This window comes from Saccopteryx bilineata, chromosome 9 (genome assembly GCF_036850765.1).
Source record: "Saccopteryx bilineata isolate mSacBil1 chromosome 9, mSacBil1_pri_phased_curated, whole genome shotgun sequence".
Taxonomy (NCBI): domain Eukaryota; kingdom Metazoa; phylum Chordata; class Mammalia; order Chiroptera; family Emballonuridae; genus Saccopteryx; species Saccopteryx bilineata.
This window is the reverse complement of record NC_089498.1, coordinates 74,484,171-74,511,420: the sequence shown is the minus strand read 5'-3', so window position 1 is coordinate 74,511,420 and position 27,250 is coordinate 74,484,171. Positions and strand designations below refer to the sequence as shown.

The following is a 27,250-nucleotide window of genomic DNA, read 5'->3' as shown; positions in this document are numbered from 1 at the left end:
TGATGTCCTGTTAACTGGGGAATGAACTATATGATCTCTAAGGTCTCTTCCAGTTCTAAAATTCTGAGACTCCCTTTGACCAGTTGCAACTAAACAGGCAGGCTAGTGGCAAAGCATCATGCTCCAGCCTCTTTCCTGCTCTCCTCCTGTGGTGCCATCTCCGTTTCAAACTCAGCTCTAGGAAACCAGAGACCTGGCTTTACTTGTATTCTGCCTGCAACCCAGGATTTATCTCTCCCAAGTATCTGTCAAGCTTTTATCTCTTTGTGGAAAGGCTTTGTCTTGGCTGAAACAAGGAGACCTGGCAAGGTATTGTAGGTAGTTAGGTGCTTTGGCAAAAGGACAGGGAGAGGCAGAGTGGCCTTACCCTCGAAGTGCAGCATCTCTTAAGTTTGCCTGAAAGGCCACTGTCATTGGACAGGTTCCTCCTTTTCCTTCTGGATATAGGCATACCATAGTCCTATTTCCTTTCTTCTACCTCTGACTAGGCCTTAAGGTCCAAAGTTTCTACTACTTCAGTATCTGGTGTTCCAAACAGGAAGAAGGGATTCAAGGACTCCCAACCATGTGGGGGGAGGGAAGCCACAGGCTGCAAGTAAATGGACAAAGCAGAGAGGTCCTTGTGTCAGGAACTTTAGTTTCAAACCACTATTATTCCAGGTGAATTGTCAGGCATGGAGGGCATTAATAAATAACGCTTCGGTTTATTAGTGAAAAATAAGGACTTTAATCCTGATTCTGGATAACTAGTTGTTAAGTCAAGAAGTAAAATTGTTGTTTGACTATTTAAAAGTAAAAGGTCTACTATTTATGTCTCATTACCATAATACAAGTTATGTCATTATATATCAGATTGACATGAATAATTCTTTTTTTAATAATTCTTTATTAACAGCAAATATTGCCTTCACATTTTCTAGTATGTGATGAACTAGAAGGCATGAAGATTTGAAAGACACAGTCTCCTTGCTTAACTATAATATTGGTGCCTTACCTTCTCTGTGCCTGTTTCTTCAAGTGTAAAATAATAATTACTTCATTTATCTTACAGGGTTGATGTGAGAATCAACTCTCCGCACATGAAGATGCTTTAGAAACTGCAAAATGCCTCACGCGCAGAGGTGCTGTTACCATTAGCTTTCTTAGGATGGCTATCTGTGCAGTCCTGGTCATTAGCGGCCACCTGCCTTTTGCCTTCCTCCTTGCTCACTTAGGTGTCCCTTAAGGACCTAATGACACTTTCACCGTAATGAATCTTACAAAGTTATGTAGACACAAACATGTAGCAAATTCCTGTCAGTTTCAAATGGAAGAGGCTGTTCCTTCATTGTGTTAGAGACCCCTGATCACCAAGCACTGGGACAAGACTTATTTCCTGCAGATAGTTAATTCATTTTATTAAAAAAAAAGTTTTAGGCATTTGCTTTGTATAAAGCACTTGGATGGGCCCAGTAGGATGCAGCATCGTGCACCTAAAGTAACCTCAGCTTTAGTCTGGCAGACTGAGTTCAAATCCAGACTTATTTATGCAGCCTTGGCAAGTAATGCTTGCTCTGAGCTTCCAGTTCCTCTTCTCGGTTAGGGGGTATTACATACCCTGCAGTGTTCCTGAAAGGATTGTAATTAATGCTTTGAGTGACTGGCACATAACTAGTGCAGAGATGACAGATGAGCAACTAGGTCTGTCTCCAGGCCCAAAGCATGGTAATAGGAGGTGTGGAGGATGGAACATAACTGAAAGGTGCAGAGAGGGAGGGGCCATCTTAAAAAAACACTGGCGGTCCTTTTCCTGGCAGCACACAAGTAGCAGCTGAATGATCATTGTGAAGGTGCTTCAGAAGGCCTTTCTGTTCACTCCTAGGATTTCTTCAGTTTCTGAGGTCATAAAAAGAAATGTCTAATTTAAAGAGAAGAAATTTCTGTATGGTTAAATGCCAGAGTAAAGAAGTTAGTACAGTGTCTGTGCTGTATAGTTATACAAATGAAACCGAAGAGAGAAAATTCATGATTGCTTCTAAATTGTCACTGAAAATACAATTTAAAGGTTTATTGCAGTCTGTGTATTTTTAGTTTTTCCTTTGGTAATAATCCCCATAGTTGATAGTAAAAAGCACATTAGGAAATTCTATCATTTTCAAATATGGAGCTTGTTTGGGTTGAGAAGTATTAATCTGGAAACAGATGAGTTTGCAGGCTAGTAATTTTTGTGCTCTGATGTGCTTTAGAGACAAGAGCATTGGGCTGTATCATCAACCAACTGGAATCTATTCCAAATTCCAGGTTTTCTTCTGCCTGAGCAGGTCTTTATTTTATTTTTCAAATATTATTTTTATTGATTTTAGAGAGAGAGGGAGAGAAAGAGAAGTATCGATTTGTTTCACTTATTTACGCATTCATTGTTTTTTTTTGTTTGTTTGTTTTTTTGAGAGAGAGAGACAGATAGGGCCCGAAAGGAAGGGAGAGAGATCTTTGTTGCAGCATCTTAATTGCTTATTGATTGCTTTCTTACTGGGGGATTACAGCAGAGTGAGTGACCCCTTGCTCAAGCTAAAAACCTTGGGCTTCAAGCCAGTGACTTTTGGGCTCAAGTGAGTATCCATGAGGTCATGTCTATGATCCCACACCCAATCCAGTGACCCCGCACTCAAGCCAGTGACCTTGGGGTTTCGAACCCAGTTCTTCTGCATCCCAGTCTGATGCTCCATCCACTGTGCCACCATCGGATCAAGCCATTGGTTGATTCTTATATGTGCCCTGACTGGGGATTGAACCTGCAACCTTGGTGTATCGTGATGATGCTCTAACCAACTGAGCTACCTGGCCAAGGCCATGATATGAGCAGGTCTTTCACTTCTCTGTGCTCAGATTCCTTATTAATTCAATGAGGTCACCCCTTCCCTGTCAGGTAGTATGTGTCAAACATTTTGAACTCCTGAGATTAAGGCCAATTGCTACTGGGATTATATTTATTCATAATTAAGCAACTCTCAGCAGGTCAGGTACAAATTATTAATGAGGAAAAAGGCAAAATTTGCATAAAATTTAATAAATGATTCTAATTGTGCTGTGTGGATCCTGCACAATTTCATGAGGAAGAACAGAGAACACCGTTTAGCTTTCTAGGTTTTTCCCCATATGATATAAAACCCTTTTCAGATACTGATAAGATAAATTCAAAATTCTTTTGTAAAGACAAATAGTCCAGAGATATAACAAATCTACCATTCACTTTGGAGATTTGGGTTTTAGATTCACTTCTTATAAAAAATAATCTGACCTCTTCCCCCTGTCCCAAACCCCTGAGACTTGGAAAGGATTAAAAAACCAATTTGGAGCTCTTTTAAAGGATTTATTTGCTACAGAATTGCTTGAGCCCACCAATAAGAACTCAGGATTTCTACGTTGAAAGAATTTTACTCACTGCTTTATTCTTACAAGTGCTTCAACATTCAGAAAAGAATCTTTTTGCCAGCATTTGGCATGTCTAGAAGAGGTTAGAAAAAGTTAAAATCTATAGAATAAGGTGTTTAAAATAGAAAAAACCCCAAATATTTAAAAATTCCTCATTTAGACAGGTCCTGAGTTGAAATCACAATCTTCTGCAAAAAGAACATTTTAGGTCAGAAATGTTGAACTGTACAACTCCAGATCCTGACCTGGACCTGACTGCTGAGGAGTCCACGCACTACATGAAAGTTAAGAGAGATGCCATTCAGTTGGCCAATTCCAGCATGTGACCTACCTGGCTTGTGAAGTATCATAAATCTCTTAAATCCAGACTTCCTGGTTCTCTGATGCCGATTGTCTTAATCTAATTTCAATACTTTTTAAAACAAACAAAAAATTTCCTTGCAAGGTTACACATTTAAATATTTGTTGCTTGTAGATAGACACAGAGAAACCAAGTACTGATGTAAACTAACAATCAGTGATGGAGCTGTGAATCTCTGGATAGCCAGGTACGCTGTGAGAAAAACGCCTCGCTGGCCCTGCCCTGGCTGTGCACACCAGAGCCGAGAGTCCCGGCAAGGTCAGCCTGAAGAGGGTGTGAACCCCAGCAGCTGTTCGATGGGTTTAAATCGCCACTCATCTGCCTCCAGCTCTTCTACCAAACCAGCTAGTTTTTCCATCCGAGCAACTTGCTGATCTGTAAAGTCAAGAAGGTAATACATTATAAAATGTATTTCCCATGAGATAGTTAACACTACCAACATGATGATTGGTTTAAAAGTATTTCTACAAGGACTTTTTCCTTCAATAGTCTAGTAATGGGGTCCTTACTCTATATTAGTCAAAAGACTTAAATCTTTTTTTTGTGTGTGACAGAGACAGAGAGAGACACACAGATAGGGACAGACAGACAGGAAGGGAAAGAGATGAGAAGCATCAGTTCTTTGTTGAGGCTTCTTAGTTGTTCATTGATTGCTTTCTCATATGTGCCTTGACTGGGTGGCTACAGCACAAGCAGCAAGTGACCCCTTGCTCAAGCCAGCAACCTTGGGTTCAAGCCAGCAACCTTTTGGGTTCAAGCCAGCTACCATGAGGACATGTCTATGATCCCACACTCAAGCCAGAGACTCTGCATGCAAGCTGTGTGAGCCCGTGGCTCAAGCCGGCTACCTTGGGGTTTTCAACCTGCGTCCTCCATGTCCCAGTCTGACGTTCTATACACTGTGTCAGCGCCTGGTCAGGTCAAAAGACTTAGATCTTAAAAAAAAAAACACGAGAAAAAGAAAAAAGTGGCCCTGGCTGGTTGCTCAGTGGATAGAGCATTGGCCTGGGATGTGGATGTCCTGGGTTCAATCCCCAGTCAAGGGCACACATGAGAAGGGACCATCTGCTTCTCTTCCCGCCCCTCTCCCCCTTTTCTCTTTCTTCCCCTCCTGCAGCCAGTGGTCCAGGTGTCAGCCTCAGGCGCTGAGGATAGCTTGGCTGATTCAAGCATTGGTCCCAGATAGGGGTTGCCTGGTGGATCCTGGTCAGGGTGCATGCAGGATCTCTATCTGCATCTCTGTCCCTATCTCCCTTCCTCTCGCTTAAAACAGAAAACAAAAGACAAAAAAATATATAGTACTTATCCTCCATGCCACAGTGATGCATACTAAAACCCTAGGGTTTCTGGCAATTACAGCTTTCCTCCCAACATTATGCCTTGAAATGACCTTGGGGTGGGGCATATAGTTCCCTAATGTATAAATGAAGGCCTGGTGAGGCAGGATGGAACAGAAACGGAGCTGCCAGGATCTCCGAGTCCAGGTAGACCACGAGTATGACAAATACTTGAAGATGATGATGATGATGGTAACCGGCGGAGGGTAACAGTAAAAGGTTCCAGACAGAAGAGGAGGAAATAACAAAAGGGTAGGAAGCATTAACTCCTCTAGAAAACTAACTCCTTTAACTTCAACTTTAAGCCTTAATGAGGACATTATGTCTGGATTATGTCTGAATGTTCTTGTCTGCTAGTAATTTAGAAAGTCCACTTAAAGAGCCTTGATGAATTTCAGGAGTTTGACACAGCACACTGACCTTTCTGAATCTCTCTCTCTACCATCTGCCCTGCCCCTGTAAATGTATTCTCCCAGTTAAGTATACAACACTCGTGTGCTTACCATGTTTCACCTGTTTCAGCGTAGACGCCACTTGATAGCTGAAAACAGATTCACAAAGGAATCTCTCAGAGCCATCTACAAACAAAAGAGAAAACGTTTTCGTCTGCTCTAAGGGTTTTATGGCTCCTGTACACAAAATAACATGTCCATTCTTTTACTTTCAGGGTCTACTTTTCAGTGTTTACAAAGAGGCCTTCTGTTTCATTTAGAACGAGCACTGCTCTGTTATAAAAGCTACTTCTTCTTTCTATACCTAGAATATTAAAATAGTTTCTCTACTTGTTTAAAAATTTAAAAATAGTGTTTAAAAAAAACCTCAGTCTGATGTCCTGGCCAACACTTCCTCTCTTCCAACCCGATAGTTCTTAATGTTCTCCTATTCTGTATGTCAGGCAAAACTGCCAGCTGACACATTTGGCCATGTGACCACTGTGCTATCAAAATACAAAGGTACATCAAAACTTGAAATCATTTCATTCTAACAAGCTGAGGGAAAAATAGCTGTTGTTGATTTTTAGTATATCAAATTACATCCCTATGACCATGACAAAACACTGCTGGGAAATTTCATCCTGTCAACGCAAATTGTAACCTTGATTTTCCAACTGAACCAAAACACTGCAATTTGGACGGTGATAAGAGTATAGTACAATTGCAGAACCTAGCACTGTGCTGGTGCCAAGAACTGGCAACAAGAAGGTAGCTAACTCCGTCACCACAGCATTTGGAAGATGATTGTGAAATACAAACTAGCTCATGTTATTGTCAGGCAAGGGCTGATACAGCAAAACATATCTCAAAAGACATAGTGTTCATGAAGGAAAATGTGACTTTTAGAAGGGTAGCTCAAAACATTTGGAGAAGGTACTTTATTGCAAAAATCCTACAGCAAATGGAGGGAGGACACAGCTGTCTTTTTTTAGGTGGTAGTTCATGCCAGCACTACTACTAGGTGTCCACTTATGGAAGTGACAAGGAGTTAGGACTAACACCTTCTGACTTCATGCTGAGTTTCACATAGAGCAGATTTTATTTCAGAAGTCATGGTAAACAAAAAGGGAAAACCACAGATATTGTGTCCAGATGGCTTGCCTATACAACCAGGAGGACTGCTTTTGTCCGATATTATCTTCATAATTGATGCAAAAGGAGGAAAATATAATTATTTTCATATTTATTATGTATTATTTCAAAATATAATTTATTTCATAAAGTGATGTACATTGTAGGAGGAGTGTTACATTCTTTAAATTCAGCCTCTTTTCTACATACTGTGCTATACGGAATATGAACCTATCTTCTCCTCCCACTCCTATTCCTCTGGCTGAATGCAAATAATCTGTGGGCACACCATCTAGATGCACTGAGCAAAAAAAATTACTTTCAATTAACTGAATATTATACTGACTGTCCTGTTTAAAGATCTAGGTAAGCTAATGATATCACTTGAGTTTTTTAGATAACTGGGCAGCATGTAACTATGAATTCCACTCCGGGAAGAGGGACTGTATGAACATTTGATACCAATGATGCAATTTATTGTGGATCTTCTGTGTAGATATACTAGTATTCATTATCTTATTCACATCCTTGCTTTAAGAGTCAAATTCTAACTGAAGTTTTATTTTAGAAAGAGCAAAGCATAGTAAATTAGAGCTCATTTCTGAGGTGGTTTGATCTTGAACTATCCTGAACTTTAAGATTTCAAACAAGGCAGTGGGGATTATGGGCTACAAGGATCAGGCCAAAATATTTTTGGAAGCTCTTGGAAGTGCTATCTTTTACTTACATTTAATCACTTTTAAGCATTAGGATAAAATGCTTAAATTGTAACATTTGCATATTTCCCCTGGTAATAAACTTCAAAGCAAAAGGATAAGCTAATCTTTCAAAAAGGCACTTTCTTTGCCTTTGCCACCATCACTGCCACTCTCTATGCCTTTCCATATGCCTTTGCCACCATCACTGCCACTCTCTATGCCTTTCCATATGCCTTTGCCACCATCACTGCCACTCTCTATGCCTTTGCCACCATCACTGCCCCTCTCTATGCCTTTCCTTATGCCTTTGCCACCATCACTGCCACTCTCTATGCCTATGGAATACACTTTTGCTGATTTGCAGCTCTGTATTACCACAAAGTCCATTGCTTATTAGCCACATCCTAATAAATGTGATATCTGTACTAATCTAAAGCCTGGAATTTCTCCAGAGAGGAGTCAGTCAGCCTGGGGCAATCTGTCTTCTATTTAGAAACTGTAATCAAACCCTTTGCAACACACCAAGTAGCAACACATTAGTTTTCCTCTTAAGAGACAAGCAAAGGTTATAAATAGTGAAAAGTTCAGTAAATTGCCCAAATCTAATACCACTGCAGCTCTAAAAAATAAGATGCTAACAAATTCATTTAAAAGAATATTACCTCACAGCAGGAAATAAGACAAAATCAGATAATTTTATTTTTATTTTTTTTTAGAGACAGAGAGAGTCAGAGTGAGTGATAGGGACAGACAGACAGGAATGGAGAGATGAGAAGCATCAATCATTAGTTTTTTTTTTTTGTTTTTTTTTTACAGAGACAGTGAATCAGAGAGAGGGATAGACAGGGACAGACAGACAGGAACGGAGAGACGAGAAGCATCAATCATCAGCCTTTCACCGCGCGCTGCAACACCCTAGTTGCTCATTGATTGCTCTCTCACATGTGCCCTGACGGCGGGCCTTCAGCAGACTGAGCAACCCCCCGCCGGAGCCAGCGACCCTGGGTTCAAGCTGGTGGGCTTTCTGCTCAAACCAGATGAGCCCGCGCTCAAGCCAGCGAGCTCGGGGTCTCGAACCTGGGTCCTCTGCATCCCAGTTCCACGCCCCATCCACTGCGTCACCGCCCGGCCAGGCAATCATTAGTTTTTCATTGCGCATTGCGACACCTTAGTTGTTCATTGATTGCTTTCTCATATGTGCCTTGACCGTGGGCCTTCAGCAGACCAAATAACCCCTTGCTGGAGCCAGCGACCTTGGATCCAAGCTGGCGAGCTTTTTGCTCTAGCCAGATGAGCCTGCGCTCAAACTGGCAACCTCGGGGTCTCGAACCTGGGTCTTCCGCATCCTAGTCTGATGCTCTATCCACTGCGCCACCGCCTGGTCAGGCAAAAATCAGATAATTTATACTGGCCTACAGTTTCATTAAAATCCAGCCACTTCTGGGCTGGAAAGCAGTGTCTAATTTGCTCAATAATGACTGCGTGAAGACAACCTTAGCCTAGGGAAGGATGCTGGAAACTACTGTATAATGCTTATGTGAGGTGTTATCAGAGAGTAGATAGGCAAATAAAAAAGTTAATTTACAAGGTTAACTATAGATTATTTGGGTTTATTACCCTAGATTTAGGAGGATACAAGATCAAATTGAACCTGTTAAACAGCATCCAACCTTGATTTTGCAGGAAGCATCAACTCCCTTATGTGCCTTGACCAGGCAAGCCCAGGGATTTGAACTGGCAATCTCAGTGTTCCAGGTTGACGCTTTATCCACTGTGCAACCACAGGCCAGGCCCAACCTTGATTCTTTTTTTTTTTTCCCCAACCTTGATTCTTGATCATTCCTTTGAACAAGCAACTCTTCCTATTCTATTTTCATATTCAATCAAACTACTGTTAAGAAAAATGGTTTGGTACATGGTATAGTCACTGCAAAACAGTATCGCCTATAAATATGGTAAAAGATGGCTTTTCAATACAACATTCCTATTATCTCACATTTAGGAGTACTCTTTTCAATTTAACATTCTTGATTTGACCAGGACAGTTTAGGGATTGCTATCTCTAGTTTTCCATAAGTGTAAGCACCTAAGAGCACTTTAAAATATGGGAGAAACTTTAAACTTAAGAGACTCAAAACTGTGCACTGTGAATTTATACTTAATAAATTCATCCTACATTAGAAAGCCAATACATTCCTTCATAAAACACACTGAGATGGACTTTTATCTATAGTTCTCTCCAAATGGAGAGATGGAGAGAACTGTAACCTGTTAGAACATCAACATTAAGACTAATCTCAGAAACCTTTCCTCCTTCAATGTTTCTAAGTAATCTGGTATGTACTGACAAAGAATGCTTCTAGCTTTGAGACGAAGGAGGTATCTTCAGTATTAAATTCCTCCTGTAGCTAGAACTGAGATGACTTCAATCTCAGAGTCTACTGTCAAACATGATTCCGCTTCTGCTGCTATAAAACTCATTAAGGAACTTAGTTATTTTTTTTGTCATTGTTATTCATTAAGCAATTTAAATGCCTCTACTTTTTGATTTTTTTTGTGGGAAACTTCCTAAATTCCAGGTCTCTGCTTTACAAAATTGAAGTCATAATATATTTTTAGTGCCAAATATGGTAAGCAAGGCCCCAATTACTACCTCCAGACTCAGTGACAGTAACTTGAATATTTAGTAAACACAACTGAAGAAAATGAAAAGGCAAAGACAGAAGTTCAGACTTCTGTCTGATGTAGGTGTGTCACTGTTACCCTGTCGTCTACTTCACGAATCATGATTTAAGCCAACTTTAGAAAGCCTTTTGGTCCCAGTCTTTCTGTATTTTCCTGTTAAAATGATTCTTCTATTTGCCCTAGCTTAACCCAAAACTCTGTTTTTTATTATACCTGATATAAATGAATAAAGATCACTCCAGAAGCTGACTCCTAAGTATAGTTTGTACCTTAGACATTTTCAAATTAAATATACTTACTGAATTTCAAAATAAAGTGAAAAAGATCAATATATAATTAAGTGCAAAAATGCTAAAATCAAATAGATTTTGAATTCTTCATAGGTTTTTTTGTTGACTTTTCCCAAAATATGATAAATAGTTTAATAGTTAAGGACTACTTCTATGAGACTCTCCTGGGTGTTGGTCAAAATGAAGATTCCTGGGCTGCATCCTAGACTAATTCAGACTCTCTAAGGTGGGCCAGAAATGTGGATTTAATTAAGCCCTTCAGGTGATTTTTATGCTCCCCATTAAGAATTTATTGATGTAGCTCCTAAAGTGACATGTATGTGATGAATTCCAGGCACCAATGACATTTCATGCTTAGAGCCTATGCCCTGATCTTGCCCAGCCAGTTTGCAAATGTGTGCTGAATAAGGTGGTGGATAATATGACACAGAATTCAGCTCCAGTGCTGGTAAAACCACACGGCACAGCCTTGGAGGGGCCAGCATGGTCATCTCCACATATCTATCTCTAGTTTAACCACATAAGACAGAATAGATCAAACCTAATCACAGGGAGACAGGCTGGTACCAGGGTAAAGCAAACTGGAGCAGGAGGTCAAGAGAAGCCCTGGTTTCAGTGCTGAGTTTGTCTTTCACACGGTCACGGTCAATCACTTTAACTTTTCTGGATCGAAATAACCCTTGATGACCTTGATTTTCAAAGTTTTTTTTTTAGCTCCAAAGTTCTGATTCTAGAGATTTGTGTCGTAAAGATATTATTTGAAATGAGAACAAAAGATGAAATTTGGAGCTGAAATCAGGGCAAATTCTCCTCTAATCCACTTACTAGCGACTTTATAATGAACATTCACTGCAGGTCTGAATCCAATTATTGGCAAAAAGCAGCATGAGCTCACCTTCCAACATCTCTCCCGCTCCTTTGGGGTAGGTGAACAGAGCTTTCCGTGGAGGGGCAAGGTCTGAGACACTGAAACCAGACCCAGTGACAGAACTTCCACTGACCCCACCGGCAGAGGAGGACGAGGAAGAGGCAGCCATTTCCTTTCTAGTACATTCTTACTTCACTGCAGAGAAAGAAAGACACAATCGGCAGTTCATGGGATTGAGAATGACAACATTTCATTCCAGCTGCCATAAAAGCCAGTGTAAGTTTAGTAAAGAATTATTTATTTATTTATTTTGTTAAGTGAGAGGCTGAGAGGTGGGGAGGCAGAGAGACAGACTCCGCATGTGTACCAGCCGGGATCCACCTGGCAAGTCCCCTACCAGGGTGATGCTCTGCCCATCTGCGGCCACTGCTCTGTTGCTTAGCAACCGAGCGATTTTTTTTTTTTTAGCACCAGAGGACAACTTTGCTTGAACCATTCAAGCGTGGCGGTGGGGATGGAAGAGGGAGAAACTAAGAGAGAGGAGGGGGAGGGGTAGAGAAGCAGATGGTCATTTCTCCTGTGTGCCCTGACTGGGAATCAAACCCGGGACTCCCTTCCACATGCTGGGCTGGTGCTCTACCGCTGAGCCAACTGTCTAGGGCCAGTTTAGTAAAAAATTAGCTCCCTTTTTTCTAACTTCTCTACTCCTACAACCATTTATTGATGCCTCAGGCAAAAATGTCACTCAGGATTTTAAGTGAAGATATATTTACTCTTAGTTTTTCTAATCAAAACAGTACTTCTTACCATTAATAAACTGTTTATGTCGCTTGGGATTGACTGTGGGTGATTTATGGGCGATGAAGGGTTGTGCCAAGGTAGCAACTGACTGAGGAAATAAATTATGAGGATAAAACAACCATAGAATAGTTTGTCTTGGATACATCCTGACCAAAGGCACAGCAAAAATTCACTTATAAAATTTTCCAAATAAAATTCCAGAATAACACTGTGTTCTGTTCCCAAGGAAGGGTAACTGGTTAGGAAATACATGTTGGCCCTTTTATTAAAATGAAAAAACAAACAAAAATACTTTCCATCCAAATGCAATACGCAAGTTGGTCACTTGGTGGCATCCCAAGACTGGGACAAAATAGCTGAAGAAATAATTTCAGGACTCACGCCCTATTAGGAATAGAACAGCTGTTGAGTGTTTCATCCCATGTCATATTAAAAAATCAAAAAGTGCAAATATAAGTGAGAAAATCTATACTGAATACATAATTCCTTACAAAAGTTCAAAAATACACTAACTTTGCCATAGACACATATGTCATATATTTACAAAAGATTCTAAAAAGTGTTCAAAAAAATAGTCTAGTACTGTGCTAACAGAACTTTCTGCAATTACAGAACTGTTCCAATGTTCTAGTTCTGCCTGTCCAATATGGTAGCCACTAGCTTCATGTGGCTATTAAACTTCGGTGACTGAAAATCTGTATTTTATATTTTATTTAGCCTGGCTGGATAGCTTGGTTGGTTAGAGCATTGCTCTGAAGCACAGAGGTTGTCAGTTTGATCCCCAGTCAGGGTACATACAGGAACAGCCCAATGTTCTTTCTCTCTCTCCTCCTTCCTCTCTAAAATAAAAAATTAAAAAAACCCAGGCCCTGGCCGGTTGGCTCAGCGGTAGAGCGTCAGCCTGGCGTGCGGGGGACCCGGGTTTGATTCCCGGCCAGGGCACATAGGGGAAGTACCCATTTGCTTCTCCACTCCCCCCCTTCCTCTCTGTCTCTCTCTTCCCCTCCTGCAGCCAAGGCTCCATTGGAGCAAAGATGGCCTGGGCGCTGGGGATGGCTCCTTGGCCTCTGCCCCAGGCGCTAGAGTGGCTCTGGTCGTGGCAGAGTGACGCCCCCTGGTGGGCAGAGCGTTGCCCCTGGTGGGCGTGCCGGGTGGATACTGGTCGGGCGCATGCGGGAGTCTATCTGACTGTCTCTCCTTGTTTCCAGCTTCAGAAAAATACAAAAAAAAAGACCCAGAAAAAATTTTAATGTTAATTGAAATTTGGCCACATGTGGCTAGTTGTTACTGTACTGGAAAGTGTAGCTGTAGTACTTCGACTAAAAAAATGACTTTAAACTGAACTGTATACTTTAAATTGGCTAATGGTTAATTTATGTTATGTGAATTTTAGCTCAACTAAAAAAAGATAAAAATGACTTTAAACATATTTTTAAAAATGAATTCCCTTTTTAATTTATTATATATTTTAAAATTTACTTACTGATTTTAGAGAGAGAGAACGGGAGAGAGAAAGAGACAGAAACACCATTCTGCTCCTGTAAGTGCCCTGATCAAGGATGGAACCTTCAACCTCTGAGTATTGGGATGACACTCTACACCAGGGTAGTCAACTTTTTATACCTACCGCCACTTTTGTATCTCTGTTAGTAGTAAAATTTTCTAACCACCCACCAGTTCCACAGTAATGGTGATTTATAAAGTAGGGAAGTAACTTTACTTTATAAAATTCATAAAGCAGAGTTACAGCAAGTTAAAGCATATAATAATAATGACTTACCAAGTACTTTATGTCGGATTTTCGCTAAGTTTGGCAGAATAAATCTTTATAAAACAACTTACTATAGTTAAAGCTATCTTTTTATTTATACTTTGGTTGCTCCGCTACCACCCACCATGAAAGCTGGAACGCCCACTCGTGGGCGGTAGGGACCAGGTTGACTACCACTGGTGTAAACCATTGAGCTGCTTGGCCAGGGCTGAATTCCTTTTTAATGCCCAGAGAGAATTTTGGCTGAACTTTTAATTTTGCTAGTAGCATAATGAATAAGTTTGTTATAAAAAGTTGAAACTTATTTTTGAAAAAAATAGGAAAACTGCGGAAAAGCTATGCAAGTATAAATCCTATATATGCATAATCCAGTTTCCTAGCAAGGAAAATAATATACTGTGCTTTTCTGAAAATCTGGCTGTTCTGTTTTCTTAATTCTTTTTTTTTAGAGAGATACAGAGACACAGAGAGACAGACAGGAAGGGAGAGAGATGAGAAACATCAATTCATAGTGCGGCACATTTAGTTGTTCATTGACTGCTTTCCCCTATGTGCCTTGACGAGGAGGCTACAGCCAAGCCAGTGATGCCTTGCTCAAGCCAGCAACTTTGGGCTCAAGCCAGCAACCATGGGGTCATGTCTATGATATCTCACTGAAGCTGGCAACCCTGAGCTCAAGCTGGCGACTTCAGGATTTCGAACCCAGGTCCTCTGCATCCCAGTCCGACGCTCTATCTACTGTACCATCACTGGTCAGGCCTGTTTCCTTAATTTCCTTTTTTCTTTATTTTAGTGAGCAAGAGAGAAAGACAGAGAGAGAAACATACAAGAAGGGAATGAGATGAGAAGCATCAACTTGTAGTTGTGTCACTTCAGGTTTTTTTTTTTTTTAATTTTTCTTAAGTGAGAAGCAGGGAGGCAGAGAGACTGACTCCTACATGCACCCTGACTGGAATCCACCCTGCAAGCCCTCTATGGAGGATGCTCTGCCCATCTGGGGCCGCTGCTCTGTTGTTAGGCAATAGAGCTATTTTAGCATCTGAGGCTAGGCCTAGGCCATGGAGTCATCCTCAGTGCCTGGGCCAACTTGCTCCAACTGAGCCATGTCTGTGGGAGGGCAAGAGAGATAAAGAGAGAAAAGGGAGAGGGTGAAGGGTGGAGAAGCAGACGGTCACTTCTCTTGTGTCCTGACCAGGAATCAAACCTGGGACATCCATATGCCAGGTCAACGCTCTACTGCTGAGCCAACGAGTCAGGCCACTTTAGTTGTTCACTGATTGTTTTCTCATATGTGCCTTGGCCCAGAGGCTCCAGCCAAGCCAGTGACCCCTTGCTCAAGTCAGCAACCATGGCATCATGCCAATGATTCCCATGGTGGTCCTGTAACTCAAGCTGGTTAGCCTACTCTCAAAAAGGATGAGTGCGTGCTCAAGCTGGGGACCCTGGGTTTTGAACCCTGGGACCTTAGCATCCTAGGTCAATGCTCTATCCACTGTGCACCACTGGTCAGGCCTTTTTTCTTAATTCTGTTCTGATGTTTTAAGGCTGTGGGGGAAGCTGACCTCAGTTTCTGATTTCATTAGATGTCTATAAGTAATACTGATCAATAACTGTGTGGGATATGGGAACAATAAGGCAGCTGCTATAATTAGAAAGTCAGCCTATTTAAATATGCAAACTGACTAATGACATTTTCAATCTTATATTAGATCACCTTTCCCTTTTTCCTCTGAGCTCTATAACTTTCCAAATTGTATGCATATGCATAGAAGCAATACCTTTTGAAGTCAGACTCATCCAATTCTTTGGATCACATCAGCTCAAAATATAGCTTGATAAGTTTTAAAATTCTCTTTAAACAAACTTAAACAGTAAAGGACCAGGTCCAAATTTCTAAGTGGATTCATTCCTGTTGAGATCTAAATAAAGTATACAGACAACTTTGCTATCTTTTGGAGAGTAGCTCAGTATTATTTTAGAGAGGAGAGAGAGAGAGAGAGAGAGAGAGAGAGAGAGAGAGTGAGGGAGAGAGAAAGTGGAGCAGGGGAGTGGAAAGCATCAACTCTAAGTAGTTATTTCTCCTGTGTGCCTTGATAGGGCAAGTTCTGGGTTTCCAACCAGCGACCTCAGCGCTCCAGGTCTACGCACTGCTCCACCACAGGTCAGGTGCTCAGGCTTATTTCCCAGCAGTTCAGAATAGAACCTACTGAGAACTGTTTATACAGTCACCTAAGATTTAAACTCCAATCTTTTTTCTACACCTTCATATATACTTTATTCAGTTGCAAATGCAAGGGATACTTTACATTTTGAAGTCAAGTAGCTCAGCAGAGCACTCAAGCTGACTGCCAGTTAGTATATAGCTTCAAAGGCTAGACACAGTGTGACTTCTAATCTGAATATAATCAAAGAAATTCCTTTTCATCCTATTTTCTTTCAAATTCAGAGCTACTATCATTCAATACACAAAACAGCAGGGTTGAAAACTGGAGTGCAAAATTAGCACAAAGCTAACTTTAACATAAATAAGCAGTTTTATGCAGAGGTGAAAAGATATACCTAAGTAATTTAAAGCTTTAAAGATTTAGGTTAAATTTTGAATGGTATCAGCAGGTGGTAACAGGAGTTAAACTACATAATAAACCCTAGTCTGTAACTGCTCTATGAAGGCAGGCATTCTGATCACCAAAACCAAACAGAATGCCTGGCCTATACTAAGTAGCTATTGATTTAAATAAATGTTTGCTACATGAACTAAACATTTCACAGGAATCATGATTCCATAAAGGTCATCTAATCAAACTTCTTCATTTTACAGAAAAAACAAAACTGAGGCAGGGAGACTTTAGATCATTTGCTGAGACATTTTCAAGCAATGACTTTGTTGGCATGTCATGTGCCATGTGAGAGATGAAACAGCATAATGGTTAAGAGCTCAGACTCTGAAGCCTCTAGGCCTGTGTTCATGTCCTGGTTTTGCTACCTGCTGTATGACTTTGGACAAATCACTTAAGCTCTGTGTTCCTCAGCTGCCTCATCTCTAAAATGGGGATAATAGTATCTACCTCAGAGGTGCCATGAAGGTTAATATAACTAAAACATCTGGAACAGTTAAAGGTACAGTAAACAATAATAACTATTCAAATCACTAATGGATATTTACTCTTGAATCTTTTTTTTTCTCTATGCAGACCCATTTTTCATACTTATTTATTATGAATTAACACACTCATGGGAAAGTTCTAATTCTCTCCATTGACACTGCGTCAGCAAGCTCCTCCAGGGAAAAAGGTCTGCTCTGGAAGAGGAAAACTGCTCTCTATTTGTGTACTTCACACTCATTTTAAGGTGCATAATCTTAGGAAGACTGCTGTGATCTAAGAAAGGGGGAAGGAGTCATTTTTCTACCTTCAAGTCGTAGCATAAGTTCTGGTCAAGATGGCCAAGTAGAAAATAATAACGAATGTCAACTGTAATTGAAAAAAGAAACAAACACCTAGCATGGAGCCTGGATCACAACGTTTTCTGCATGAATGATGAATAAGTGACAACACAGGGCTGGCAGCTCAGCAAAGGTTTTGCAGAGGATAGAGAAACTGTTTTCTTCCTCATTCTGCAGACCTATCAACACAACCCTCTCCTACTAGGCTGCCAGGCCCAAAGTAGGTGGCACAGTAAGACTTTGTTGAATGAATACATATTGATGGAGTAAACTGGAGTTTGGCCAATCAGGAAAGCTGAGACTATAGACAACAAAGATCCTCATAGGAGAGTAATGCTTCTTTGGGGTGTGTGTGTGTTCCAGAGAATGGCTGTGTCCACACTAAGATAATTAAACATTTACTTCACATACGACAGGGATGACCCCCTAATCATATACTACTTTCCTTCCAGATATATGCCTGTTTAAAAAAAAAAAAAATCCTTCCTTTTGAAAAGTCTCCTGGACTCTCAAGGAGGTACTGTGGTACCATGGCAAGTTTTTATAAGCAATCATTAAATTCCATCAACAAGTCGTTCCTGGTATGCCAGTTAAATAGCGGGATTACCCATTCAAATACACGCTGCAGATAAAAACGGGTGGGCTGGCCTGACCAGGCGGTGGTGCAGTGGATAGAGCATTGGACTGGGATGCCGAGGACCCAGGTTCGAGACCCCGAGGTCACCAGTTTGAGCGCAGGCTCATCTGGTTAGAGCAAAAGCTCACCAGCTTGGACCCAAGGTCGCTGGCTCGAGCAAGGGGTTACTCGGTCTGCTGAAGGCCCCGGGTCAAGGCACATGTGAGAAAGCAATCAATGAACAACTAAGGTGTTGCAACGCGCAACAAAAAACTAATGATTGATGCTTCTCATCTCTCTCCGTTCCTGTCAGTCCCTGTCTATCCCTCTCTCTGACTCTCTCTCGCTGTAAAACAACAACAACAACAACAACAAAAAACAAACAAAAGAAAACGAGTGGGCTGGAGAGGGGAGGGGTAGAAGGTCAGAAACTCCCAAACTAAGCCACACTTCACCGGCAACCTCAATTCGGTCCCAACGGGCCACCGCGCATGCGCCAATGGCAGGCACGCACGCGCACTTAACCCGTCCCGCCTGAAGAAATTTCCTTATACACGCCCTCTACAACAGGCTCCTGTTTCTCTTAGCTTCTCCATTTTAACTAGTCCCTGAAGGTAGGATCCCAAGGATGAACTCCCTTTCCACCAAGCTCCTGAGGGTCCCTGAACCCTTGGCTACTTACCTCTGCGATTTTGGCACTTTCCCCTACAGCCCCCCTTCAGGGCCAGCCGGAGCGGCCGCGCACACAACGACGAGGACGGCGGCGCGCTCGCGGTCGCGTAGTGGTGGGCGTGGCCGGGGCGGCAAGGCGCGGGGAACGCGTTCCTGGAGGGAATTTCCGGGTCCTGGGCCTGCTGTATCGCCTACCGAGGTTTCCCTGCAGTTGCGGGGTCGTCTTCAGTTGTGCTGTCGAACTCGTGTTTTGTTTTTTTATACCTTCGCTTTTGACTCAGGGCTTCAGCTTCCCGCTCGACGTTGCAGGCCGTCTGCTTTCCTCCCCCCCTCCAAACCAGCACGGAGCAGGGTTAGATCGGGTATTCCCTCTAACTTCCGAGCAGTTGCGTAGCGCAGTGCTGGACAGGGAGGGCCGGTGACGATTGTGCTGTCTCTGAGGCAACTCTCTTCTCCCAGAGCTCCTGGTCTGAGGGCCTGGCCTTGACATTATTAGTCTTGTGGAGGGCCAAATATATATATATATATATTTTAGAGGTCCTGAGGGAATAAAGTACTAGAGTGGACTGCCTAATTAAACATGTATTGCTAAAAAGAAAATAAATTTTTGCTAATTATGCCCTCTCCATTCCAAGTCTCATTTCCTTCTGTTATTTGTTTAAAACACGAAGTTTCTCATTCGTTCTGTAAACAAACGACAATTAAGTGACTTTCTTGCTGAGGGTAATACATGGTCTGAGTATTAGTGTACATATTTATTAAGGACCTGAGGACCTGTTTTCCTCTGGAAAGCTGTGTAGTTTGGGCCTCAAGACTTTCCTGCGTGGCCTGACCTGTGGTGGCGCAGTGAATAAAGCGTCAACCTGGAATGCTGAGGTTGCCGGTTCAAAACCCTGGGCTTGCCTGGTCAAGGCACATATGGGAGTTGATGCTTCCTGGTCCTCCCCCTTCTCTCTCTCTGTCTCTCTCTCTCCTCTCTATAATGATTAAATAAAAAAATCTTAAAAAAAAAGTAACTAAGTTACTAAATTATAAAAAAATAAAAATAAAAGACTTTCCTATGTGGTAGGAACATTGGTTGGACTTAAACACAGCCAGCCCATAAGCAACCCTTATTTCCTGAATTATTGATTCATTAAGTTGTGACTAGGAGCTTGGCTTCATAGTGAGTGGTTTGTTGGGCAGTTGCCTATGGAAATTGCATCCTTCCTTTCAGCAATGTGTTGGTTTGAAGAAGCATGTTGGTTAAGTCATATTTTAACTTCGTAGGCAACTGGATCTAATGGTTGGGTGTATATTTCAGACACCTCTGAAAGTACACTAGGGTTTTTTCCCCCCTGAAGGATAAGTGTATTAAAATATCTCTAAATCTCTTCATTATCATGAGGCATAGAAAGAGTGAAATACTTTGCAAATGGTTAAACATACAAGGTTGCATTTTACTACTCTTGGGTTGAAGTGATGAACAGACCTCTAGTCTTTCTTTCAAAACCATGCACAGTATCAATATATTTTAATCACCTTTTTTGGAGTGCTGAGTACTTTACAAATTGTTATCTAGAGTGAGCCAGGAATGAAATACCGTAATGGAAAATGCAGCAGTTTACATAAAACAGCTTACCAACAGGGGAGGCCTAATGGAAACAGTGCTGCTTTTGCTTAAGATGTTCTGTGGACTGATGCCCAATTATGTCCTTAGAGGTAGAGCTTTTTTTCTGATTAAAACAAAAGGTAAGGTGATCATTTTTTCCTTAGAATTTCACTGGAATATTATTTGGGAAAGTATCATGGAAGTTCTGCGCCCACAGCTTATAAGAATCGGTGGACGAATTTATAGAAAGAATCCTATTCAAGAACAGACGTACCAACATGAAGAAGAGGAAGAGGACTTCTATCAAGGTAATCCTGGTTGCTCTTTGGTCAGATTAGAAGTAATATATTCTCTGTATTACAGAAGCTGTTTTGTTTTATTTCAGTGTATACTGCTCAAAAAAAATTAGGGGATATTTCAAAATGAATATGAAGCGATAAAATAAAGAAGCATGTGATTTTTTTTTTTTATTAAACAAGAACATCAGAAAAGCAATGACAAGTTAAAGAAAGTTGTTCAGTTATGCTAATAAGATGCAAAACTAACTTTTATTTCATTGGTGAAAATCCACTCTACAAAGAGCTGAAAGGAGTATCTGTATGTTCCTTGATCCCCTAATTTTTATGAGTAGTGTATTTCTTTGTATGTATTGAAATTGGAGATGATTGGCTTCTCATAGCTCCATTTGTGTCGATGTCTAAGGGGACAGATGTGTTTGAGTCTGATGAGGTGTTCTCAGTTGCAGTCAAGTTATGTTTTTTTTTATCTTTGTACAGAGGCTTAAATGTAATGAAGGGTAATGTAGTAAATTATTAATATTAGCCATTAATATTTTGTGATAAAAGTAACTTCCCTTTCTCTATAAAGTTGTGAAGTAATATATATATATTAAAATAAATGAATATATGTATTTTACCCAATAACATTTCAGCCCAATCATGTTAGCTGTTACTATTGTTATTTTTCTTTTCTTCTTTGCAGAAGAGAAAATATAGGCAGTTCCAAGTATACAACTTTATTATTGCATAGAGATATTTTTAAGAAATACATTAAACATTCAAGATGGATTTTAAATATCCTGTATAAGCAGGCTAATTAACTTGGGCTTGGTTTATGAATAAATTGGCAGGGAATTTCAGGTTCTCTGCTTTCTTTTCCTGTTGCTTTATAAGCTTTCACATTGGGACCTCAGGCTTGGGAGTTAATCTCCTTCCTGATGCTGTCCAGTTATTTCTTTTCAGCCTCAGGGCCTTCAAGCTCCTTTATTTCACTTTGTCTCTGCTGTATGGATTAAGTTCTCTCTGTATCACTCCTACTTTATTCGCTAGAGCAGGGGTCCCCAAACTATGGTCCCCGGGCCACATGCGGCCCCCTGAGGCCATTTATCCGGCCCCCGCCACACTTCCGGAAAGGGCACCTCTTTCATTGGTGGTCAGTTTGAGGAGCATAGTTCCCATTGAAATACTGGTCGCGGCAGAGCGTTGTATTGATTGTTCGTTGATTTAAATTTACTTGTTCTTTATTTTAAATATTGTATTCGTTCCCATTTTGTTTTTTTACTTTAAAATAAGATATGTGCAGTGTGCATAGTGATTTGTTCATAGTTTTTTTTTTTTAGTCCGGCCCTCCAATGGGCTGAGGGACAGTGAACTGGCCCCCTGTGTAAAAAGTTTGGGGACCCCTGCACTAGAGGAATTTTGTGTCTCTTTTTTTTTTGGTATTTTTCTGAAGCTGGAAACGGGTAGAGACAGTCAGACAGACTCCTGCATGCGCCTGACCAGGATCCACCCGGCACGCCCACCAGGGGCGACGCTCTGCCCACCAGGGGGCGATGCTCTGCCCCTCCGGGGCGTCGCTCTGCCGCCTGGGGCAGAGGCCAAGGAGCCATCCCCAGCGCCCGGGCCATCTTTGCTCCAATGGAGCCTTGGCTGCGGGAGGGGAAGAGAGAGACAGAGAGGAAGGAGGGGGGGGGTGGAGAAGCAGACGGGCGCTTCTCCTGTGTGCCCAGGCCGGGAATCGAACCCGGGTCCCCCACACGCCAGGCCGACGCTCTACCGCTGAGCCAACCGGCCAGGGCCTCTTTTTTATTTTTTACAGAGATAGAGAGAGGGACAGACAGGAACGGAGAGAGATGAGAAGCATCAATCATCAGTTTTTCGTTGCGACACCTTAGTTCAGGGGTCGGGAACCTATGGCTCGCGAGCCAGATGTGGATCTTTTGATGGCTGCATCTAGCTCACAGACAAATCTTTAATAAAAATAATAATAACATTAAAAAATAAAACATTCTCATGTATTACAATCCATTCATTTCCTACCACTCATGTTCATGGTTGCGGGTGGCTGGAGCCAATCACAGCTGTCCTCTGGGACAACACCAAATATTTATTGGATAATGCGTAAGGTACACGGGTCGTTGTATGGCTCTCATGGAATTACATTTTAAAATATGTGGTGTTCATGGCTCTCTCAGCCAAAAAGGTTCCCGACCCCTGCCTTAGTTGTTCGTTGATTGCTTTCTCATATGTGCCTTGACCGTGGGGCTATAGCAGACCCAGTAACCCCCTGCTCAAGCCAGCGACTTTGGGTCCAAGCTGGTGAGCTCTGCTCAAAACAGATAAGCCCGCGCTCAAGCTGGCGACCTCAGGGTCTCGAACCTGGGTCCTCCACATCCCAGTCCAACACTATCCACTGCGCCACCGCCTAGTCAGGTGGAATTTTGTGTCTTAAAACAAAAAACAACTGAGTTGCACATTTTTTTTCTTTCTTTTCTCTTCTTTTTTTTAGAGAGGTAGGCAGATAGAAGAGAAGGGAGAGAAATGAGATGTATCAATTTGTATTGTAGCACTTTAGTTGTTCAGTGATTGCTTCTCATAATATGCCTTGACTGGGGGCTTCAGCTGAGCCAGTGACCTCTTGCTCAAGCCAGCGACCTTGAGCTCAAGCCAGTGACCTTGGGCTTCAAGCCATCAACTATGGGGTCATGTCTATGATTCTACGCTCAAGCCAGCGACCCCACGCTCAAGCTGGTGAGCCTGCACTCAAGCCAGATGAGCCCATGCTCAAGCTGGCGACCTTGAGGCTTTGAACCTGGGACTTCAGCGTCCCAGGTCAATGCTCTATCCACTTTATCACCACCAGTTAGGCTGAATTGTACATTTTAAAAGGATGAATATTATGTTGTGTGAATTACATATCCATAAAAAATAATAAAACTTTTTTTAAATTATTTCTTAGCTTTCTAGGAGAAAACAGTTGGGAGAAACAGTGATATTTACATACTACTTTTCCAAGGTTCCATGACTGAAAGATTTGAAATAGCATGTGTTTTTTCTTCTTTTTCTTCTAAGAGCAGGTCACAAGGAATGTCAGAGCAGTGCTCTGCAATGTAAAGTGTCATCCTGTTGTGTATGTGTGTGTGTGTGTTGCTTTCTTTAAACCTCAAGAGTGGTTGACAGCTGGGGAGGAGACTGTTGTCCACAAAGCAGCAGCTCTGAGCAAGATGTCATGGTTTCTATGCAGGCTTAATGGAGTGTGCAGAAGAGCCCTGTGATGGCTATGAGGTGGTGCAGACTCAACAAGGTTTCCAGTGTACTGTGAAGGCCCCCAGCCTGCTGTACAAGTGAGTGAGGTCCTGAGTAGCTTCATGTGGAGACATTTCCGGGAAGCTGACTCTTCTCTTTTCTACACTTAATTGCAATACTTGATTACTAATAACACAATAGTTTAGTGTTTAATGTCCTAGAATTTCTTTTTATTTAATCATTTTTGTTTTTAAATTACAGTTGACATACAATATTATATTTGTTTCAGGTGTACACTGCAGTGATTAGACATTACACAACTAAGATATCATCCCAATAAATCTCACACCCATCTGACACCATACCTAATTATTAAAATTTTATTGACTATATTCTGCATCCTGTACTTTACATCTCCATGACTACTCTGTAAATACCAATTTGTACTTCTTAATCCCTTCACCTTTTTTCACCCATCCCGCAACCCCTGTCCCATCTGGCAATTGTCAATATGTTCTATGAATCTGTGAGTCTATTTTGTTCTGCTTGTTTGTTTACTTTGTTTTTTAGATTCAATTGTTGATAGATATGTATTTATTGCATTTTATTATTCGTATTTAATTTTTTTTCTTGTTTTTCTTCTTAAAGAAGACCCTTTAACATTACACATAATACTGTTTTGGTGGTGATGAACTACTTCAGCTTTTTCTTATCTGGGAAGCCCTTTCTTTTATGTTTGCAAGAGAGAGAGAGAGAGAGAGAGAGAGAGAGAAGGAGGGAGGGAGGGCGGGACAAACAGACAGTAAGAGAGAGAGATGAGAAGCATCAATTCATAGCTTCTCAGCACCGTAGTTGTTCATTGATTGCTTTCTCATAATTGCATTGACCTGGAAGGGGGGTGCTATAGCAGAGTGAATGACCCCTTGCTCAAGCCAGTGACTTTAGGCTCAAGGCAGCGACCATGGGGTCATGTCTATGATCCCATGCTCAAGCTGGTGACCCTGCGCTCCAGCTGGTGAGCCTGTTCTCAAACTGGATGAGCCTGCACTCAAGCTGGCGACCCTGGGGTTTCAAACTTGGGTCCTCTGCATCCTAGGGCAATGCTCTATCCACTGTGCCTATGCCTGGTCAGACTGGAAAGCTCTTTATATATCTTTCAATTCTAAATGATAGCTTTGCTGGGTAGAGTAATTTTAGTTGTAGGTCCTTGGTATTCATCACTTTGTTTCTTGCCAGTCCCTTCTGGCCTGCAGTGTTTCTTTTGAGAAGTCAGTTGATAGTCTTATGGGAGTTCCCTTATAGATAACTAACTGCTTTTCTCTTGCTGCTTTTAAGATTCTCTCTGTCTTTAACCTTTGGCATTTTATTTAATTTTAATTCTTTTAAGTGAAAGGAGGGAAGAGATTGCTATTGGCATGTCAATGGGAGGGATTTACCCCAAGCTGATTGGCTGTCTACCTACTTGGTATGCTGGATCTAGGGGCTTCCTAGGAGGTTCAGGCCATGGTCAGCCACCACCTCTGCCCTGTCCGGAGCCACCCAGCGTGAGCTAGAAAGCAATCTGCCGATGGCTGATACTTGTGCTGGGCTTGGAGGTGCCACGCCGTGAACAAGGCTGCTGCTAGTGACAGGCCTGGGACCACTTAACAAGACATATGAGGCACACTGAGGCCAGGTGCTGCTTTTTGAGATACTTTAGTAAAGTGAATGTGGGGCAGCTGTGTTAGGCTTGCTCGCAGGTTTACTGGCTGCAAGCACTTTGCTTGATTAGTGCATGAGCATGTGGCAGAGGCATCAATTCTTCATTGTGGCACATTAGTTGTCATTATGGCATCAATTCTTCAATGTTGCACATTGATTGCTTTCTCATATGTGTCTTGACCAGGGGGCTCCAGCCTAGCCAGTGACCCTTTGCTCAAGCCAGCAATCTTGGGCTCAAGTCAGCAACCTTGGGCTTCAAGCCAGTGAAGCTGGCAACTCCATGAATAAGCTTGTGAGCCTGCACTCAAGCTGGCAACCTTGGGGTTTCAAACCTGGGTCCTCAAGTGTCCCAGGCCAATGCTCTATCCACTGTGCCACTGCCTGGTCAGGCTAGAACTGTCTTACTACCGTAGATCTTAATGGAAATAGTTGGGCTTGATTAGCCCATCTAAAAACAAAGGCATACTTAGACTAGTCAGAATGTCTATCATGAATAAATCAGCAAGCAAAAAGTGTTTGGCGATGATGTGGCAAAAACGGAACTCTTGTGCACTGATGGTGGGAATGCAAAATTGTGTAGTCACTATGGAAAACAGTATGGCGGTTTCTCAAAAATTTAAAAGTGAAACTGTCTTATGACCAAGCAATTTCTACTTCTGGGTATATATCTGAAGAAACCCAAAATACTAATTTGAAAAGATATGTGCACCCTTATATTTGTTTCAGTGTTATTTACACTAGCTAAGATAGGAAGCATCCTAAGTGCCCATCAGTAGAAGAATGGATAAAAAAGCTGTGGTAGATATATACAATAGAATATTACTTGTCTCTGAAAAAGAATGAAATCTTACCATTTGCAGCAGTGTGATTGGCCCTAAAGCAGGGGTCAGGAACCTATGGCTCGCAAGCCAGATGTGGCTCTTTTGATGGCTGCATCTGGCTCGCAGACAAATTTCTAATAAAAATAATAATAATGTTAAAAATATAAAACATTCTCATGTATCACAATCCATTTATTTCCTACCGCTTATGTTCATGGTTGTGGGTGGCTGGAGCCAATCACAGCTGTCCTCCGAGACAACACCAAATTTTTATTGGATAATGTGTAACGTACACAGGTCGTTGTATGGCTCTCATGGAATTACATTTTAAAATATGTGGTGTTCATGGCTCTCTCAGCCAAAAAGGTTCCCGACCCCTGCCCTAAAGGTTATTATGCTAAGTGAAATAAATCAGAGAAAAATAAATACTGTATGATTTCACTTATATGCAGAATCCAAAGAACAAAATAAACAAAACAGAAACAGACTCCTAGATACAGAGAATAAACTTGATGGTTGCCAGAGGGGAAGGGGGTTGGAGGGCTGGATGAAAACGGTGAAGGGATTAAGAAGTATAAATTGGTAGTTACAAAACAGTCACAGGGATGTAAAGTACAGTGTAGGAAATATATACATGTATGTGTGTATATGTATATATCTCAATAATATTATAATGATTATGTATGGTGCCAAGTGGGTACTTGAAATATCGGGGATCACTTTGTCAAGTATATGATTGTCAACCCACTATGCTGCACACCTGAAACTAATATAAAATACTATTGAGAAAATTAAAGCAAATGCATAGTTTTAGATATAGTCACCCATGCTTTTGGTTACTATATGGAAATCATAGAAGCCAAAATTCTGTTATTGATGGGGAAGTTTTTTTCTCAACTTCATAGTCCAGTGATGGTCCCTTAGTAATTTATAGACTCTGAAACTTCTCTTTTGTGATTCAGTAGTCTCATTCACTGTAATACATCTAATTACAATGGGTTCCAGAAGATAATCTTGGATTGTTGGAATTATTTATACTAGGAGGGCTAGGCAAGTAGTGTAAATGAATCAATAGATGATCTAAGCGGAATAGATG

General features: G+C 41.5%; 2 protein-coding genes across 3 annotated transcripts in view; one reads left to right on the top strand and one right to left on the bottom strand.

The window, feature by feature from the left end:
• Positions 1–3,328: 3,328 nt before the first annotated feature.
• ANAPC16 (anaphase promoting complex subunit 16) lies at positions 3,329–18,661 on the bottom strand. The gene is made up of 4 exons (XM_066242679.1): positions 18,528–18,661; positions 11,243–11,410; positions 5,613–5,687; positions 3,329–4,147 (listed from the first exon to the last, which is right to left on the bottom strand). Exons 2-4 carry the CDS (start codon positions 11,382–11,384, stop codon positions 4,032–4,034), a joined length of 333 nt encoding a protein of 110 aa, XP_066098776.1. The 5' UTR covers positions 11,385–11,410; positions 18,528–18,661; the 3' UTR covers positions 3,329–4,031.
• ASCC1 (activating signal cointegrator 1 complex subunit 1) overlaps positions 18,358–27,250 on the top strand; it is a 129,634-nt gene continuing 120,741 nt past the window's right edge. Inside the window, exons 1-3 of one of the 2 annotated variants that reach the window (XM_066242677.1) lie at positions 18,358–18,459; positions 20,273–20,416; positions 23,631–23,730. In XM_066242677.1, coding sequence (XP_066098774.1) covers positions 20,305–20,416; positions 23,631–23,730 — 212 coding nt within the window. In that variant the 5' untranslated portion in view covers positions 18,358–18,459; positions 20,273–20,304. Of the gene's footprint in view, positions 18,460–18,730; positions 18,870–20,272; positions 20,417–23,630; positions 23,731–27,250 lie in introns of those variants that run through there. The other variant, XM_066242678.1, reaches the window with a different exon arrangement.